We start from the raw sequence: 19,379 nt of genomic DNA on the forward strand, positions 1-19,379 counted from the left end.
AATGTGTGCATACACTTGCATCTAGGCCCGTGACAACATAAGTTCTGATGACACATTCTTATCACACAAACACCATCTGCGAATTTCCATTTCATCCTTCATGCTCCAATAGGATATGGAACATCATCATCAATCCCTTCATTTCTTTGGATTGTAAACCCAAGATACTAAAAACTCTCTTTTGAAGACTACTTGAATATCATATCAATCTTTACTTCTACATCGATCACGTGCGTTGTGTCACTGAACTTGAACTCTATGTACTCTATACTCCTGCTCAACTAACCCTTTTAAGCACCACGATCCATACATTTTTTTTGTATTAGATAAATTTAATATTTTAAATTCAAAAATCTCACCTTTTAACAAGAATAATAATTACAATAGAAAAAAAAGGATATCATCACATTTAAAATATGAGGAAAAATCAATAATAATTCTTGATAAAAAGTTAAAAAGAGGACATTTGAGTAGTCAATATCTATTGACTTAAAAACTATGGTCCATTTAGCCCTTCCCTATATTAAAATAAATTATTCTAGTTTGATTACTCAAATTAGAATTTTACAAAATCTCATTCCCTATCCTTGTAATTTCCCATTTTCCCCTCCTTTAATTCATTTCCCCTCCTTTTCCCTTCATTTATGGAGCACAAATAAATGTCCACTTGAAACTCGCAAATTCGTCAATCATCTTCTCCAAATACCCATTCTTCCTTACAGAAAAAATCCAAAAAAAAAATAATAAAAAAAAAAATTCTATCATCTTCATCATCATCAACAATGGCGAATCATCACCAAAAACCTCATGCTATTATGATTCCATATCCATATCAAGGTCACATTACTCCTTTTGTGTATTTAGCTATAAAATTAGCTTCACATGGTTTCACAATCACTTTTGTAAACACTCATTATATCCATTCTAAGATTTCCAATTCACAATCTAGAGAAAATTCTCAAATAAAAAACAAAGATGATCTGTTTGCTAGAGCTCGTGAATCTGGGCTTGATATTCGTTATGCGACTGTGAATGATGGGTTTCCTTTAGGGTTTGATAGGTCATTGAATCATGACCAATTTGTTGAGGGTTTGTTGCACGTTTTTTCGGCGCATTTTGATGAATTGGTTGGGGATTTGGTGAAATCGGATCCGCCGGTGACGTGTTTGATCGCTGATACTTTTTATGTATGGCCGGCGATGATTGCCGACAAGTATAATTTGGTTTATGTTTCGTTTTGGACGGAACCTGCTCTGGTTTTTAATCTGTATTATCATATGGAATTGCTCAAGAAAAATGGACATTTTGCTTCTCAAGGTTCGTGCCCCCTTTTCATTTTCTCCCAGTTATCTTCGTGGTGTTATCGGTAGGTCACGAGTTTGAGTTAAGAAAATAGTTGTTAATATTTGCATTATTATGCTAGGTTGTCTATGTCACATTACTTCCTTTCAGCTTTTACCTGACCTCTGTGAATGCAAGATGCTTTTTTTTATTATAGAAGTTGATAACTGTTTTTTCTGTCTCAATTTATGTGACACTTAATTTCGACTACTTTTGTCTCAATAATGAAATGATAATTCAGAGTTTACATGGATTTAGTATATCTCTTGGCGATCCATACCACCTTTTAGAAAAAAGTGCCACTTGATATGGATTCACAAGGATTATAATATAAATGTATGTATTTGAAAAATATAATATGTGACCAACGCCCCGTAGAATAAATATCAATCAGAAAGTGAAGTCTCAAAGCCAACTAATAGTCTTTTTAAAAAAATATAATGCATAATCATGTTGTTCGGTTAGTATACATCTCGACTAATTCTATAGGATATATTTTGCCTCCTTAGCAACACATATTGGAAACTCTGTTCACTAGCTTGGACATATATGAAAAAATGTTTGATATTCTTGCCTTCATTGGAATTTGAATCTGAAACCTTATGATTCTGAATTCACTTGATCACAACCAACACTAGTAAATTGGATTGTGACCATGTACCAACATAACTGGTGTAAAATGTTGGGTAGGCCAGTGGGTGTCTCCTTCCTTTTTGTTTTTGTCCTGTTTTAGGTTGTGGGATCCAATGAAAGTTTGGTGGTGATAATGGTGGTTAGTTGAGATACCACTTTACTACTAGCTACTAGAATTTGATTTTCAGAACAAACAACTTATTTTCTAAAAATAGTTTGTATCTTAATTAAAACAAAACATGTTTTTGTTTTGTTTGTTTGAAAACATTAATGGTTGATGGTTGAGAGATGCCTACAAAAAAAAGTTTTTGTATGTAACAAGAGTTTTCACATTTTCAGAGAGAAATTAGTCAAATTGGTCTAGTGGTGTCTTTAATTTGATCTTTTGTCTGTTATTGCATGTGGACATTATAATAAAATAGGTGTTCACACTTGGAGTTGGAGATATCTTTAGAATTAAAAATAAGGAATGATGTTACACTGCACAACAACTCTACAAAACCTATAATAAAAAATAATCATAATTACCATCTTTTTATAAGTTCTAACCAGTATACAGTATGTAACTAATGTATAATATGTGTTTATATTGATTAAGATAGAAGGTTAGTAGATAGTTGTGTATTGTCTAACTTCTTCTTTCATATAAGTAATAGTAGTATTTACTATAGTAGGTTCTTGTGTGGTGGATTACACAGTATGTTGTTATACGTTGTCATGTTTTTCTCTTTTTTTTGTGCTATGGCTTCTGCACTTCTGATTTCTTTTTCTTGAGGTGAGGGTCTATCGAAAAGAAAAAAACCTAGCCTGTGCATATTTGGTGGACTAAAGATATTCATTTTACTATTTGAATAGCTGCCTTCTTTGACTATCTAACATTGCCTTGACCCCCACTTGGTTGTCACATCTGCATCATATTAGAAAAAAAGGTTTATGAATAAGTTTGTACATGTAATATTTTAAAAACTGGACTATAGGGTTGGAGCATAAAGTTTTAATTGAATTTTTTTAAAAGGTAGCTATGCTAATCAGTCTTATATTGAGAATCTAGCATTGATTCCTTTACTAACTCATTATTGGTCCTAAGTGGGATTGGTGAGTCTACTTGAAATTATTTTATGTTAGTGAAGTGACTTTTCAGCTTATGAGTAGAGGACTCTTTGTCTCAATATGTGCTACAAGTACCTCAACAGACAACAACCCATTATATGTAAAAAATTGTTGTGGGGTCTAACACTATGGTAATGACTAATGAATCCTATGATATTCATTGCGCTGTGCTTGTATGCACTAGTCTTCCAAACGCCAACGTTAAGATGAAAGTTGCCCTTCTTTAGTGGTTCTAGAGCAATTGGAACATGTTCCTGGTCAGCTCGTTAGTTGCATCTTGATGCTGGTAGGCTCCTTCCTCTTAAACATATAGTAAGATTATTGTGAGTCTAAGACCATATAAATAACTAACTAGTCCTATCACATTTCTAGTGTTGTACTTGGATGCACTAGTCTTTCACATGTCTGTGATGAGATGAAAGTTGTCCCTGTTCGATGGTTCTTGTGTCACCACAATGGCATCACATCAAAAGAGTGACAAGAACCTGCCACTCATCCCATTGTTGGTAGGCACATGGTGGCATCAAAAGCAAGTCTTTTTCTTGTGCTACTATCTGTGAAATCCGTTCTTTCTTTCTAGATATTACTCTTTCTTAATAGTAGTAGATAATTTGATTAAATTATATTCTTATTTTTCAGATAATCGAAAGGACACTATAGACTACATACCAGGAGTTAAAGCTATTGAACCAAGAGACTTGATGTCTTATCTCCAAGCAACTGATATTTGGACTGTGGTGCATAGGGTAATCTACAAGGCCTTTACAGATATTAAAAAGGCTGATATCATCATTTGTAACACAGTCCAAGAACTTGAATTTGATACCCTCTCAGCCCTAAACAAAAACCAGCCCACATATGCTATTGGTCCCATTTTCCCATCCGGGAATTTCACTAAGGCCCCATTCAGTATTAGTCTATGGTCCGAGTCTGATTGCTCTCAATGGCTCAACAACAAGCCCAATTCCTCAGTCTTGTATGTCTCATTTGGGAGCTATGCTCACACTAGTAAAGAAGACCTATTGGAGATAGCCCATGGGCTTCAACTTAGTGGGGTGAACTTCATTTGGGTCCTAAGGCCTGATATCGTAAGCTCGGATGAGACGGATTTCCTGCCTGTGGGGTTCGAGGAAAGTATAAAAGATCGAGGGTTGATCGTGCCATGGTGTAGACAGATTGAAGTGATATCACACCCTGCGACTGGTGGATTCCTGACTCACTGTGGATGGAACTCGACATTGGAAAGCATATGGTGTGGTATACCGTTGATTTGTTTTCCCTTGCTGACTGATCAATTCACTAACCGAAAACTAGTTGTAAATGATTGGAAGATCGGAATTAACCTGTGTGACAAAGAACTCGTTACACACGAGGAAGTAGCTGAAAAGGTTAGCCATTTTATGTGTGGGAATAGTACTCAAGAGTTGAGAAAAGCAGTGAAGGAAGTGAGGAAGACATTAGAGAATGCATTAGGACAAGATGGATCATCTGAGAAGAATTTTCATCAATTCATGGAAAACATAAAGGTCAATGCAAGGAAACGGGCCGGGCTTTTGAATGGGCATGTTAGTCCATTACACCAAAATGGTGGGCTGGTCCATTGAACATTTGAAATCTAGTGTTAATTGTAAGCATATAGGCTAAAAGGCCTAAGTTGTAGAAATAGCACTACCTAGCCACTTTTCGACCTTGTTTTTAGAAAGTTAGTCATTGTTCTAGAGTTTCAAATTCGACAAGTGAAACTTCAGGATATTATCGTGACGTTTTCCTTGTACATTTTGGAACTCTAGGCTATTGGCTATTTTTTAGTTACAAAGATTGAAAAGTGGCTATTTTTGAATTTTAGTTGGCCTTTGTTAGGTGTAGGTATGGTTCTCTCTTTTGGCAATGTTGTGTTTTTATCTTTGAATTTAATTTTTGCTTAGATAAATCAAGTCCTTGAATGTAAAAATTGTTTGTTCAATAAATACTGTAGTTTAGTTAATTTTGAAATTTTGAGATGATATGAAAAAAGGTCCTTCTACTTCTATATTTTGAAAATGTTATGAGGTTATTCATAGGAGAAATGTATAATTATTAGTAGTTGCAAACAATTGCTCTATCTGTTTAATGGGTTTACAATTTTTTTTAGGGAAAATCGTATATAATAGCAAACTATTAATTCCAATTAAATGTTATAAACATAGTTTGATTTAATTGTACCTCATAGCAAATTGTTGCTATTTCGCCTCTCTCTTGGTGAATCTCGCTCTTCACTCTCGTTCTCTCCCTTGCCTCTCTCGCTTTTATACAAACGCAAATATATAAAATGTGTTTGTGTTTGTATAAATCGAGAGAAAATTGTATATATACATATATTTTCGTTTTTCTCTCTCCCCTCTCCCAGATCTCGCTCGCCACTCTCCCAGATCTCCCTCGCCTCTCTCGCTTATTCAAACAAAAATGTATAAATTGTGTTTCTGTTTGTATAAAGTGAGAGAAAATTGTATATACACATGCAAATACATATATCTTCGTCCTATACACTTATAATTATACAATACAAATATTCCCTTGCCCAGTTCTCTTTTGCCTTTCTCTCTTTCTCGCTTTATACAAACACAGATTATACAATTAATCTTTTGTATATGTATACCGAAACAGAAACAAATTATATACAACTGCTTTCTTTTGTATATGTATAGCGAAATATACATATTTATATTTGTTATGGCGCGCAATTATACAAATTATAGCTATAACATACAAATATGATATTTATGTTTGCTATATGTGAAAATTGCTATTTTTTTATAATAGACCTCAACATATTTTAACTGCTCTTTTTTAGTATATGGTTAAAGGTTTGTTTCATCCTTAAAGTATCCCAAAATGACATGTCAATGAATTATTGGAAATAGAGCTACTGATACATTTGTTTTTTTTTCCTTCCAAATTGCTACTCTAGTAAAAAATGAAAAACACAAACACAACTCTAGTTTTCAAATATTGTTATTTCACTTTAAAAATAAAACTTTTTAATTTTTCAAATTTCACAATGAGACATAATAATCAAAGGCCTTCAAAATATATATAATTTTACCCTTACCTTTATGAGGTAAATAAATTAAGTATTTTTTATCGACCCTCAATAATCCTCATCCTTGAGCTTGAGTTGTCACATATGTAAAAACTAAAGAAGGGTACAAGTGACAAATGAAAAAGCATATGGGATATATAATTTTCTTTTGATGTAGTCGAAATTGGCTAAGAGAGAATAAACCCTTTGGAAGAGGCTAAAACCCCAGAAAAACACACCGATTCTTCATCTGTGTCACTCTTGAGGTTGAAAATTGGAGAAAAATGGCATTGGGTTTGTTAGTGGGGATAGGGAAGGCTTTCAGAAAGAAGAGTACAGCCTCTCTTGACATTCTCACAGCCAAAAAGGGTCCAAGAAATTACTACAAAGGAAAAAATTGTAAACCCACTGGTTTCCATACTCGTAAAGATATTCTTTTGACACCTTTTTTGAGTTTATACAATCTTTTCATTGTTTGAGGACTAGTACTTTGAGTTATTGAAATTAGGGGTGTGCACGAAAAGCGAGTTCCCGTGGAGTGAGTCTAGTGCTTCCCTTTAACCTAGAAGCACTCAGTGAGCCTTCAACAATGTTCTCTCAGTTCGGTTTATCGATTTTCAATTTTTAAATAAGCTAAACCAATAAGATATTCTTTATCAGTTTTCGGTTATTAACGATTTGGTGTTCGGTTTAACCAATAAAAAAATGCTCATAAAATAAATATATGATTTCTCACTTTTCTAAAAATTTGGCACGATACAGTGAGACAGGCAAATTAGCTGTAAATGCTTTGATACAGTGAAACAAGAAATATAATGAGAAATTCCATCAATAAGAGTAGATATAGTATGAAGGCTACAATAACATGTTACAACCAAAACATAGTTTGGAATTTCTGTTGTGAAGTAGAAGTACTATGACGTGTGAAGTGTGTAGACCGTAGTGTAGAATATTGATATAGTGTCTAGTTATATTAAATGATTAATATTTAATATTTATGAAAAGTATAGTAGTAACTTACTATCGTCTTAATGGGTTATCGATTTACCTAATAACCCAATACTAAAAACCAATACCAAACCGATAACCCAATTATTTTTCTTATAAAACCATTAAAAACCCGTTAACCCAATACCCCAATAACAATGACCCAATAACATTTTTTTTTGGTTTGATTTATTGATCGGTTTGATTTTTGCACACCCCTAATTGAAATTGGGGCTAAGAAATGTGACTCTTTTGATTGGTTTTGGAGCCCCTTTTGTCTTTTCGGTGTTTGAGGATTAGGAGCATTGCTAATTGGAAAGACAGAATTTTGGCACGCATTGTCAAGACACGGGTAAATGACGAAAATGTCCCTTTAGCTCCAGAACCATTTGTATTTCCCTCTAAAAAGGAAAACCACCTTTGACATTTTAATTATTATTTACTCTCTCTCTTACTTTTCTCTTTTTATCTCCTTCAACTTTACTCTCTCTTACTTTACTCTTTTTATCTCTTTCAACTTCACTATTCACTCTCATTCGTTTTTATTTTAATTTGTTGATCAAGAATTTATTTTGTTGTTGGATTTATATAATTTTAACAATATGGAATCGACTAGTCAGAATAGCCAATTAAACAATGTATTGAATAATGTTTTGGGGTTAGATGATGATGATAGTTTGTTGTCCCAAAATGATGAACATCATGAAGATTCTGATGATGCATACGATGGGCCAGAACATTATTTGCATAGTGATGATGAAGATGTTATTAACAAGCTCTTTGAAGAAATGAATCAACCGGAGCAAGAGGAATCAATAAGTGTTAGTGACGGAGAGGAATCAATAAGTGTTAGTGACGGAGAAGAATATGAAGCTGAAGAAGAATGTGATGAACAGACAAATTCAGCTAATGATGATAATTTTTCAGACCAACAATATATGGAAGGCCCTCTTGTAGATATGGTCTATTGTAGTGTAGAATCTCTTTTTGCTTTTTATAAAGAACATAGTCGTTTAAATGGATTTGAAGTTCTTAAAAAGACTTCAAAAAAGAGAGGTAGTGAATACGCTAGGTATGTCTCATTCGCTTGTGATAAGAGTAGAAAACCAACTGCTAAGAATTATAGTAAAAGGGTTGATTGCAAATGCAAAGTTAATTGTGTTGTGCTGCCTGATGGTTCTTGTCGCGTAACAACAGTTACGACGGAGCACAACCATGAGTTGCAACCATATTTGGCACGTTTTTTTGGTTGCCATAGGAAAATAAGTAAGGCATTAAAACGAAACCTTGAAGCCCATGACATCGCAAGAATTAGACCTGCCAAAAGCATTAGACTTTTGAAAGTACAAGCAGGTGGTCCAAATAGAATGGGATGCACACCTAAAGGCTGTCGAAACTACATTCTTCAACAACGCAGGATGAGGACATTGTCATGCGATGCTGCGGCAATACAAAAATTCTTCGCTTCAACACAGATGAAGGACGATGAATTTTTTTATGTAATTGACACAGATAATATTGGTAGACTTCGCAACGTAGTGTGGGTTCACACACATTACAAGTATGCGTATCGGGAGTTTAGTGATGTTGTTTGTTTTGATTCAACGTACTTGGTGAATCAATGGCGCATGTCGTTTGCATCTTTTGTTGGTGTTAATCAACACAAACAGTCTATTCTTTTGGGCTGCGCTTTGCTCATAAGTGAGGATATTAAGACTTACGTTTTCTCTACTTGGCTGGTAGCAATGGGCAATGAACCTCCAACGACTATCCTCACTGATCAATGTAAGAGTATCAAGGCAGCAATTGCAGAGGTACTTCCAGACACCATTCATAGGTATTGTATTTGGCACATTATGACAAAGCTGCCTGCAAACCTTAAGGGTGTGTGGGACTTTAAGATTGCTAAGTCCGAATTTAAATCAATAATTTATAACAGCATCACTATCAACGAATTTGAGAAAAAATGGGCTGGCTTTATTCAAAAGTACGAGCTTCAGCATAGACTATGGTTTCATAATCTATACTTGGAGAAGGAAAAATGGATCCCTATCTTCCTGAAACACTATTTTTGGGCTGGCATGATGTCCACCCAAAGAAGTGAGTCAATGCATGCATTTTTTTATGGTTATATATCTGGTCAAAGCTCTCTAAAGCAGTTCGTTGAGCAGTATGAGTTAGCCTTGCGATTTAAATATGAGAAGGAACTTCAAGCAGAAGCTGACTCACGAAAAAAGCATGCAGCACCTTGTAGTGGTTTTGATTGGGATTTGCAGCTTCAAACCCATTATACTCGACCTATTTACGATGCCTTTGCAGCAGAGCATTTGAAGCGGTTGTACCACTGTGAAATTAAAAGACACCATGATTTCAATGTCGTGGAGGGAGTTGAGAAGTACAGTGTAACAGATTATTCCATATCTAATGATTTTCATGGAAATCGATTTGTTTACATTGTGGAATATTGGCCTTAGAATCAATATCTGGATTGCAATTGCAAGAATTTCCAAAGTGAAGGTGTTGTTTGTTGTAGACTATGTCTCATTGTAGAATTAAAATGTTCCATGACAGATATATTCTACGTCGGCGGAGAAGGAACGTAATTCGACCACACATAGGTAAATTCTTTCAAGGAGGCTATCCATCAATGACGGACGAGTACAAGAAGTACAATTCCTTGAAGAAATGGTTTGATAGGAATTGTGATGTTGTGTTGGACAACAACGCTAAATATGCGGATTTTAAAAATGTTTTGAAAGGACGTTTCAATGCATATTGTAATTGGAATGACGAAATGGCAGTCCCTAACGTTGGTGATCCAGACTCAGAAGAAGATGTAATATTCATTAGGAACCCAAGGGAAGTTCGAACACGTGGAAGGCCTCCGACTAATAGATGTAGGAGAGGTGGTGGAAGGTGGAATAGAATATATTATCATGCAGATCAAGTGGGTGAGACTAGTCAAGGTCGGAGGGGTCGCGGGAGACGGGGTGTAGGTCGAAGGGCTGGTAGAGGTGGTCGAGGCGGTGGTATAAAGGCATAGATTATTCATNGCAGCAATTGCAGAGGTACTTCCAGACACCATTCATAAGTATTGTATTTGGCACATTATGACAAAGCTGCCTGCAAACCTTAAGGGTGTGTGGGACTTTAAGATTGCCAAGTCCGAATTTAAATCAATAATCTATAACAGCATCACTATTAACGAATTTGAGAAAAAATGGGCTGGCTTTATTCAAAAATACGAGCTTCAGCATAGACTATGGTTTCATAATCTATACTTAGAGAAGGAAAAATGGATCCCTATCTTCCTGAAACACTATTTTTGGGCTGGCATGATGTCCACCCAAAGAAGTAAGTCAATGCATGCATTTTTTTATGGTTATATATCCGGTCGAAGCTCTCTAAAGCAGTTCGTTGAGCAGTATGAGTTAGCCTTGCGATTTAAATATGAGAAGGAATTTCAAGCAGAAGCTGACTCACGAAAAAAACATGCAGCACCTTGTAGTGGTTTTGATTGGGATTTGCAGCTTCAAACCCATTATACTCGACCTATTTACGATGCCTTTGCAGCAGAGCATTTGAAGCGGTTGTACCACTGTGAAATTGAAAGACACCATGATTTCAACGTCGTGGAGGGAGTTGAGAAGTACAGTGTAACAGATTATTCCATATCTAATGATTTTCATGGAAATCGATTTGTTTACATTGTGAAATATTGGCCTTAGAATCAATATCTGGATTGCAATTGCAAGAATTTCCAAAGTGAAGGTGTTGTTTGCTGCCATATTTTAAAGACTATGTCTCATTGTAGAATTAAAATGTTCCATGACAGATATATTCTACGCCAGCGGAGAAGGGACGTAATTCGACCACACATAGGTAAATTCTTTCAATGAGGCTATCCATCAATGACAGACGAGTACAAGAAGTACAATTCCTTGAAGAAATGGTTTGATAGGAATTGTGATGTTGTGTTGGACAACAACGCTAAATATGTGGATTTTAAAAATGTTTTGAAAGGACGTTTCAATGCATATTGTAATTGGAATGACGAAATGGCAGTCCCTAGCGTTGGTGATCCAGACTCAGAAGAAGATGTAATATTCATTAGGAACCCAAGGGAAGTTTGAACACGTGGAAGGCCTCCGACTAATAGATGTAGGAGAGGTGGTGGAAGGTGGAATAGAATATATTATCATGCAGATCAAGTGGGTGAGACTAGTCAAGGTCGGAGGGGTCGTGAGAGACGGGGTGTAGGTCGAAGGGCTGGTAGAGGTGGTCGAGGCGGTGGTATAAAGGCATAGATTATTCATGTAATTTGTAATCGTACATTATTTTAAAATATTTTTAAATCATTAGGGATAAGTATATTTGAAAGTTTTATTATTAAGATCAAATTGAGAAAGTAATACACATAATCCTCCATAAAAGCAGACGGAAATCATTTACGGAACTCAATCATTTAAACTCTACTCAACCCAGTTCCAAATCAATTCATTCAATATTCTTGGGCAGTCTAATTGTTGGGCCTATTTGTGGTATCATGACAGGCCCAACAGGTTGGCTATCCTCTAATACTTTGATAGTGATAACACTTAATATTTTGAAGTCTTGGACAAAACAGTCAAGTTAAAATATAAGTTTTTTTTTAAATTTTTCTTGAGTATATTATTTTGTGGCCTTTATAAAAGTTAATTTTGTCAAACATCAGTACTATGCATTGTAACATCTTATAACACGGAAATCATCCTGAAATTAATGAAATGAAGAGGCTACATTCTTCTATTGAATCCTTTGATAATGGTCTGCTTGGTGAAATTGTAGAAAGGGTTGCTTCCAACTCATTCAACGATTTATTAAATTTAAGATTGAGTTATGTAAATTTTTAATCTAAATCAGTTGTTTACATTCATGTTTGATAACCTATGTATTTTTTTCCAGTTGCAAGTTATTTAACCAAATAGGAAGTGAACAGTGGCTTTACAAGAAACTTTCTCTGCACGATGTTCCCCTTAAGATATTGACGGACCGAACATCAAAGAAGATTAACAATGTATTATCGAGATCGTCTTCGTCAAATGTTAAGTGTATCATGGGTTTTGAATTGTTTATTTATGGAAAAGTCCAGTCATTGTTACGGTTGTAGTGCTAATGAAGAAATTACATTGTTTTATGGTGGCTAGCAGTGCTTATGATTTTATTACGTCTTTTTTTATTCGTTTTGTAGCTTAGTTTTTTAATGGCATTTTGGTTCGTCATTATTTACTTTCACATGAAACTATGTTAAATTTTATTAGTAAATTTAGCAAACACACCTAACAGTAGAAGTAGATAATGGTTATTTTCATAATCATAGATAGAAAACAAAATAATTTACATACTAACCCCATGCATTATGCAATGGGAGTAAACATAACAACAACAAAAAAAAACTAAAATAAAATACAGCAAAAAGGACCTCATCCAGCGTCCTTATGTTGTGCCAAGAAACCTACAACTCCAGGCTCCTTTGGCAGGCCCTCTTTTCCTCGGACAAACCATTAAGTGAAGTTCCCTCTCTTGCTCGTGGAGTAATTTCAGAAACTCCGTCGGCGCCAACAACAAAACCATTTGGTGATTTAGCAACCACCTTCTCGTATATCTCAAAAGTTTGGGTGAGGGGTGGTTCATCCATTAAAAGCATCATTTCGACCCACCTCTTACCCTTCCATTCGATCAGCCGCTTTAGGAACTCTGCTATTTCCTCCTCCATTTTCTGGTATGACTCCCGTTTTATGTAATATAACCTTTCCACAACCTCCGGAGAGGTTGGGAATGACATTGCCCTTCTTTTGTTATAAGGAGTTGTGTAGTTCTCAAAACTGATCTTTTTTCAAGTATAAATTTATATTTTGAAATGGTTCTGGTGTGAGGAATACATTTACCGGGAGTCTCAATTTATAGAGAAAAGATTGGAGCCAAAAGTGATGTGTTTGGCCCCCAAAAATTTGTTTATCGAAAATAAAAGAGAAGGAACAATAATGTGTGACTGAGATCTTTCTCTTCATCTAATTAAAACTACTTGAGTATACTTACCACTCCTTGAAAACTGTTGATTTGATGAGTTGAATTTTATTTCACCCTTCCTTTTTTAATATATGATAAATGAATTGTTAATCAAGTTTATTATGATGTAAGAAAATAAAATGTTATGTGTGTTCAAAATATCTTTTCATAGGAGTAAAAATGACAATTTTACTACTACGAAATTTCTTTATTATTTATCTATTTTTTACTACAAAATTAAAAAAAAATTAATATTAAATTTGTCACTAGATAATAAAGAACCAAAATGTGAGAATGGATGGGATTATTCACTCTTGTTTTTTAATCCATTTATTAAACAAGTGTTTTAGAAGGTAAGAATATAAAATGTTACGTGTGTTCAAAAATGATTATTTGATACGAGTAAATTTGTCACTAGATAATTGGTCTCCAACAATTGTTAGTAGGAAAATAAAAGAAAAAGAAATAAAATTTGTGAATGGACGAGATTAATGTAGCTGTTCACTCTAATTAAAACTACTTGAGTATGCCTACAACTTGTTGAAAAGACATGATTTGATGAGTTATATTTTCTTTCACTCTTCTTTTTTAATCCATTTATTGAACAAGTTTTTTAGAAGGTAAGAAAGTAAAAAATAACATTTTCATACCAATATAAATGACCAATATTTATAAGGTAAGAAAATATAGTTTGATTAATTAATTTAATAATTAATATTTTTAATGTTACGTAATAATTATTCGAGGCGTTTAAACTACTAATTTCATGAAAAATAAATTTTATTCTTATATCGAAATGTAAATAACGTGAAATGACGGAACATATTAGTTGTTCAAGCTTAAGAGAAGTACTTGAGTACACCTAGAGGCTAGAAAGTTGACAAGATTTGAATTGATTAGTTGAATTTTCTTGCACTCTTCCTTTGTAAGGCAAATCCATTAATTAAGATATTTTATCGGAAGGTAAAAATATAAATTTAATTAACTAATTTAATCATCAAAATATTTTATGATATAAAAATTTTCAGACCTTTCGTTATTAATATTATTGAAAATAAATTTATTCTTATATCAAAATTTTGTAGTAAAAAGTATAACAAAGGCGAACCGACGGAATATTTTATTATTTTTTCAAGTCTAATATAAGTTCTTGAGTACACCTAGAATTTTGACAAGATTTGATTTGATAAGTTGAATCTCTTACGCTCTTCTTTTTTAAGATCAATTTTATTGGAAGATAAGAATTAAAAATATAATTAAATTAATGCATTATCAAAATTTATTATGATATAAGTTATTTCAGACCTTTAATTATTAATTTCATGGATAATTAATTTAATCAAAAACTTTGAGTCGAAAATTAAAATATAATAAACGGAAAGCAACGCAAAAATAATAACATAAATGTGGGGACCTAACCTAGACTCGAACTCATGACCTATTGACTAAACATTTAATATTTTCTTTAACCATTCGCGCTGCAATAGCATTCGTTTATAATTACAAAAGGAACTGTATTTACGCTTCTTAATGAATATCAATTCTCTCGTAGAAGGAGTAGCTAGCTGTCTTTGGGAAGTGTATGAAAACTTTATGTACAAGCTATTAAGTTGGGGAAGACAAACACTCAAGTTAGATTTTCGGATTCAAGAGTTTCAAGTTTGAAGAGTTGTGACTTATCATTTGAGATGAATGGTATTGAGAGTGCTTCGGAAGTTGTTCCATAAATCAGATCATTTAATGAAGGGGATTATGAGAAGTAGTTGTCTAGGTATTCGTTTCAAAAAGCTACTCTCTTCTATTTCCATTACTTCATATTTTTATCGACCGACTCTTTTATTGAAAGATTTATCTTCTAAGTTAATTCAATGACAAATATTATGTGTGAAGTTGTTTGTATCTAAAATACAAAATTAACATAATTATCTCTTTTAAACCTACAAATTATTTTATAGGATGTGTTATCACAAAATCACAATCCACATGAAATGAACATCCATTTTCAATTAATGATACGGAATTCTTATTGATCATTAAGTTCCAATGTTTGATCTGTGGGAAGAATTAAAAAAAGAGATTTTTTTATCACATTAATAAATGCAAAATAAATACAGTTTGCCACATTTAATGAAAATCATTGAATTTAGAGGAATAATTCGACTAGATAACTTAATGTAATAAAATCCCTACATTTTTTATTTCATATAACCATGAATGTATCGTTTTTTATTTTATACTTTTATCATTACATACAACTCATTTAATACTACATCCTTTAGGTTTATTTTCATCACAAGGATTCAACATGTAATACTCAAAAATCGTCAATTTTTGTCAAAAAGATCTAAATATAAACTTTTACAATCTTATTTACCAATTGTCTTTACCCTTGATCTTCATATACACCGCCTATGAAGATAGATATTATGCCAAAAGCATATTTTGCAGTGCCTTGTCCTCCTTTCGAAGCTTTGTGAATTAGTTCTAGGGCAGCATTTGAATTTATATTTTTTAAATAATTCTCCTGAAAAAAATAATTAAATTAAAAACACATCTATAAATTAAAACGAATTAAGCAGTCGAATACAAACGGAAACAAAATTAAATGTAACACACATCAATGAAATTTTCGCTCTCTTCATTTTTTTGATTGAAGGCAGATTTTCGGATTCAAAAACGTTTAAATTCAAAATGATTTTTTCGGTGTTTGGCAGTAATAGTGAAATGAAGAGTTTGAAACCCTTTTAAGTAGTGACAAATTGTGACTTTTCGTTTCGTATAGTGATGTACTATTTTGCGGGCAGATTACACTGTGTAACAATGAATGAAAATGAATGGTACTGACAGTGCATTGGAAGTTGTTCCAAAAATCAGATCATTTAATGAAGCGGATTGTGTAATTGTCTAGGCATTCGTTCCAAAAGCTACTACTTGAGAGGAGCCTCATTGTCTCCTCTTTTCATTACTTCTTCTGGTTTTATAATGAAAGATTTATCTTCTAAGCTAATTTAATGACTACTAACAATAATATAGTTCGAACAATATATTATGTGTGAAGTTTTAGTTTATTATATTAGTATATTTTAGATTTTATGTTATTTATATATATCATATAAAGAGTTGTTTGAATCTAATTTTCAAAATATAAAATCAACATATAAGTATAGTTTGTAACAACTCCACAATCAACATGCAATGAACATCCATTTTCAAATAATGATAATCATCGAGTTTCAATATTTAAGCTATGGGTAAAATAAATAAATGCATTTTGAATGACATTAATAAATGTATAATAAATACATTTTGACACGTTTTAATGAACATCAATGAGTTCAAAGGCTAAATTGGGGTTGATAGCTTTGAGAATGTAATAAATACCCTACATTTATCAACGGAAAATCATGAATGTATCTTTGTTCATTTAATATCTGAAATAATAAATTCATCTATAAAGAATTTTTTTTTTAAAAAATACTAAAACGTGGCGACGACCTAACCTAGATTCAGACTCGTGACCTATATTTAACCATCCGCGCTGCAATAGCATTTGTTCATATTCACGAAAGCAAATATATTTACTCTCTTTCACATCATTAGGAATTTTAAAATGAGATGTTATCAATAAATTAGGTATAATCAATACTATAATTAGCAAAATAAATAGATAAACGGTTGACTTGTACCATAACGAATTGTATTACCAAATTATAATCACATGCAATTGAAATGTATTTGTGAAGGAGCATTACTCATATAATACTCATACTGACTATACGTGTAAGCTTGAACCATTCGCGTTGCAATAACATTCGTTCATATTCACGAAACGAAATGTATGTACTCTCTTTCACATCAGTTGTTTAATTAATATCACTATTAAATTTGGTGTAATCAATAATATAATTAGCAAAATAAATAGATCAACATTTTTTGTGAAAACTGCCCAAATGTAAACTTCTACAATCTTATTTACCAATAAAATATGAAATTAAAAATTATTTACATCCTAAAAGCCTCAAAAAATAGTTTTTAAAAAAATTACAAAAAAAAAGTGACCTAACCTGGATTAGAAGGAAGGTCCATGGCAATGAACTCAATCATGTTCATTAATTGTGGCTTATATGTGTGCTATTAATAAATTACCAAACGCTTGCTGTTCTATTGCATTGGTATTTGATCAAAAGAAAGAAATCTTTGAATTTTTAAATGACAGTAATATTGTAATGAATAGTTTCAAGTTTGAAGAGTTGTGACTTTTCATTTCTTAAACGGAAAAGAAAATCAATTTAGCTAGTACGTTAAACTCTACACAATTAATGGACAAGAATGGTATGGAGAGTGCTTAGGAAGTTGTTCCATAAACTTTTACAATTTTATTTACCAATAAAAAAGACGCAAACAATTATTTACATCCTAAAAGCCTCAAAAAATAGATATTTAAAATATTACTAAAACGTGGGTACCTAACCTAGATTCGAACTCTTGACCTATAGACTAATCGTGTAAGCTTTAACCATTCGCGTTGCAATAGCATTCGTTCATATTTACGAAAGGAAATGTATTTACTGTGTTTCACATCATTTGTTTAATTAATATCACCAGGGAATTTAAAATGAGATGTTATCAATAAATTTGGTATAATCAATACTATACTTAGCAAAAAAAAAAAATCAACGGTTGACTTGTACCATAACCAATTGTATTACCCAATTATAATCACATTCACTTGACATGTATTTGTGAGAGAGCATAACTCATATAATACTATAACCTTTAACTTTATTTAATCATAATGTTTCGACTTATACTAATGAAAAATTTACAATTTTTGCGAAAACAAAACAAATATAAACTTCTACAATGTTATTTAACAATAAAATATAAAATTTAAAATTATTTAAATCCTAAAAGCCTAAAAAAATAATTTCAAAAAAAAAAACTAAAACGTGGGGAGCTAACCTGGATTTGAACTCATGACCTATAGACTAATCGTGTAACCTTTAACCATTCGCACTGCAATATCATTCGTTTATATTTACGAAAGGAAATGTATTTACTCTCTCTTTCACATCAGTTGTTTAATTAATATCACAAGGAAATTTAAAATGAGATATTATCAATAAATTTGGTCTAATCTATCCTTTAATTAACAAAATAAATAGATTAACAGTTGACTTGTACCAACCATAACTTGATTATGCAGATATCATCACATTCAATTAACTTGTATTTGTGAAGGAGCATAACTCATATATAATCACATTCAATTGACTTGTATTTGTGAGGGAGCTTAACTCATATAATACTAAATCATTTATGTTTATTATCTTAAGGATTCGCCTTATACTAATTATTGTATAAAGGAATCTAACAAATACTTTTACAATCTTCTTTAGATAAAACATAAGAAAAATAAAGTTATTTAATACACATAACCTAAAAGTTGTTTTAAAATAGAAAACTAAAATGGGGGATCTTATAACGTAGCCTCAAAATCGTGACATATGGACTAGTCGTTTGAGCTTTAACCTTTCTTGGTTCGATAGCATTTGTTTATAATCACAATAAATATTAACAAAGTCAGTCAAGTCTTTTTGAAGATGGGTTTTTTTATTCGTATTGATTTATATTAAAAATTAAAAGTGAGTACTTGCGTTAAATTTAGATAGCCTAGATAATTAAAAAAAATAAAAAATAAGTAGTGTTATTTAATTTAATTGAATGTTTAAGAAAGAAAATCAAAGAACTTTCGTCAATTTATATTCATGCAAAAATACAGAGAAATATCAAAAAATAATATTATTGTTTGAATATTTTTATATTGGTTCGCGAATGTTTAATTTTTTTACGAAAATTAACAGGCACACGTCTATTTTTTTAAAATAAGAAATTGCATTGAAGAACATAAATAAAAACAAATCATAAAAATTAGTATAAGTGTTTAAATGGTACAGAAAAAATAGAGTTTAAGGGTTAAAATGGAACAAAGCTAAGTGGAAGTGCCAAAATGAAAAATGAGGACAAGTTTGAGGGGTTGTATATGTGTTTGGCCTTCTTTAAATAACATGATTCCACAATACTTTTGTAGCTTAATTTCACTCTTCATTGGAGTATTTCAATGTTCAACCATTTCTATTTACGGTATAAACTACCACTAAGTTAAATGGTCAAATTTGCACATTCTTGCCAACTACAATAT

The 19,379-nt window shown here is 32.4% G+C and overlaps 2 protein-coding genes across 2 annotated transcripts; both read left to right on the forward strand.

Annotated features, from left to right (window-relative positions):
- The first annotated feature begins 722 nt into the window (after positions 1-722).
- Positions 723-5,066, forward strand: LOC125870182 (UDP-glycosyltransferase 86A1-like). Its single transcript, XM_049550534.1, has 2 exons — positions 723-1,317; positions 3,724-5,066. Exons 1-2 carry the CDS (start codon positions 783-785, stop codon positions 4,686-4,688), a joined length of 1,500 nt encoding a protein of 499 aa, XP_049406491.1. The 5' UTR covers positions 723-782; the 3' UTR covers positions 4,689-5,066.
- Positions 5,067-7,731: 2,665 nt separating this feature from the next.
- On the forward strand, positions 7,732-9,603 carry LOC125870023 (protein FAR-RED IMPAIRED RESPONSE 1-like). Its single transcript, XM_049550392.1, has one exon. It carries the CDS (start codon positions 7,732-7,734, stop codon positions 9,601-9,603), a length of 1,872 nt encoding a protein of 623 aa, XP_049406349.1.
- Positions 9,604-19,379: the final 9,776 nt, after the last annotated feature.

Source organism: Solanum stenotomum, chromosome 7 (genome assembly GCF_019186545.1).
Source record: "Solanum stenotomum isolate F172 chromosome 7, ASM1918654v1, whole genome shotgun sequence".
Classification (NCBI taxonomy): domain Eukaryota; kingdom Viridiplantae; phylum Streptophyta; class Magnoliopsida; order Solanales; family Solanaceae; genus Solanum; species Solanum stenotomum.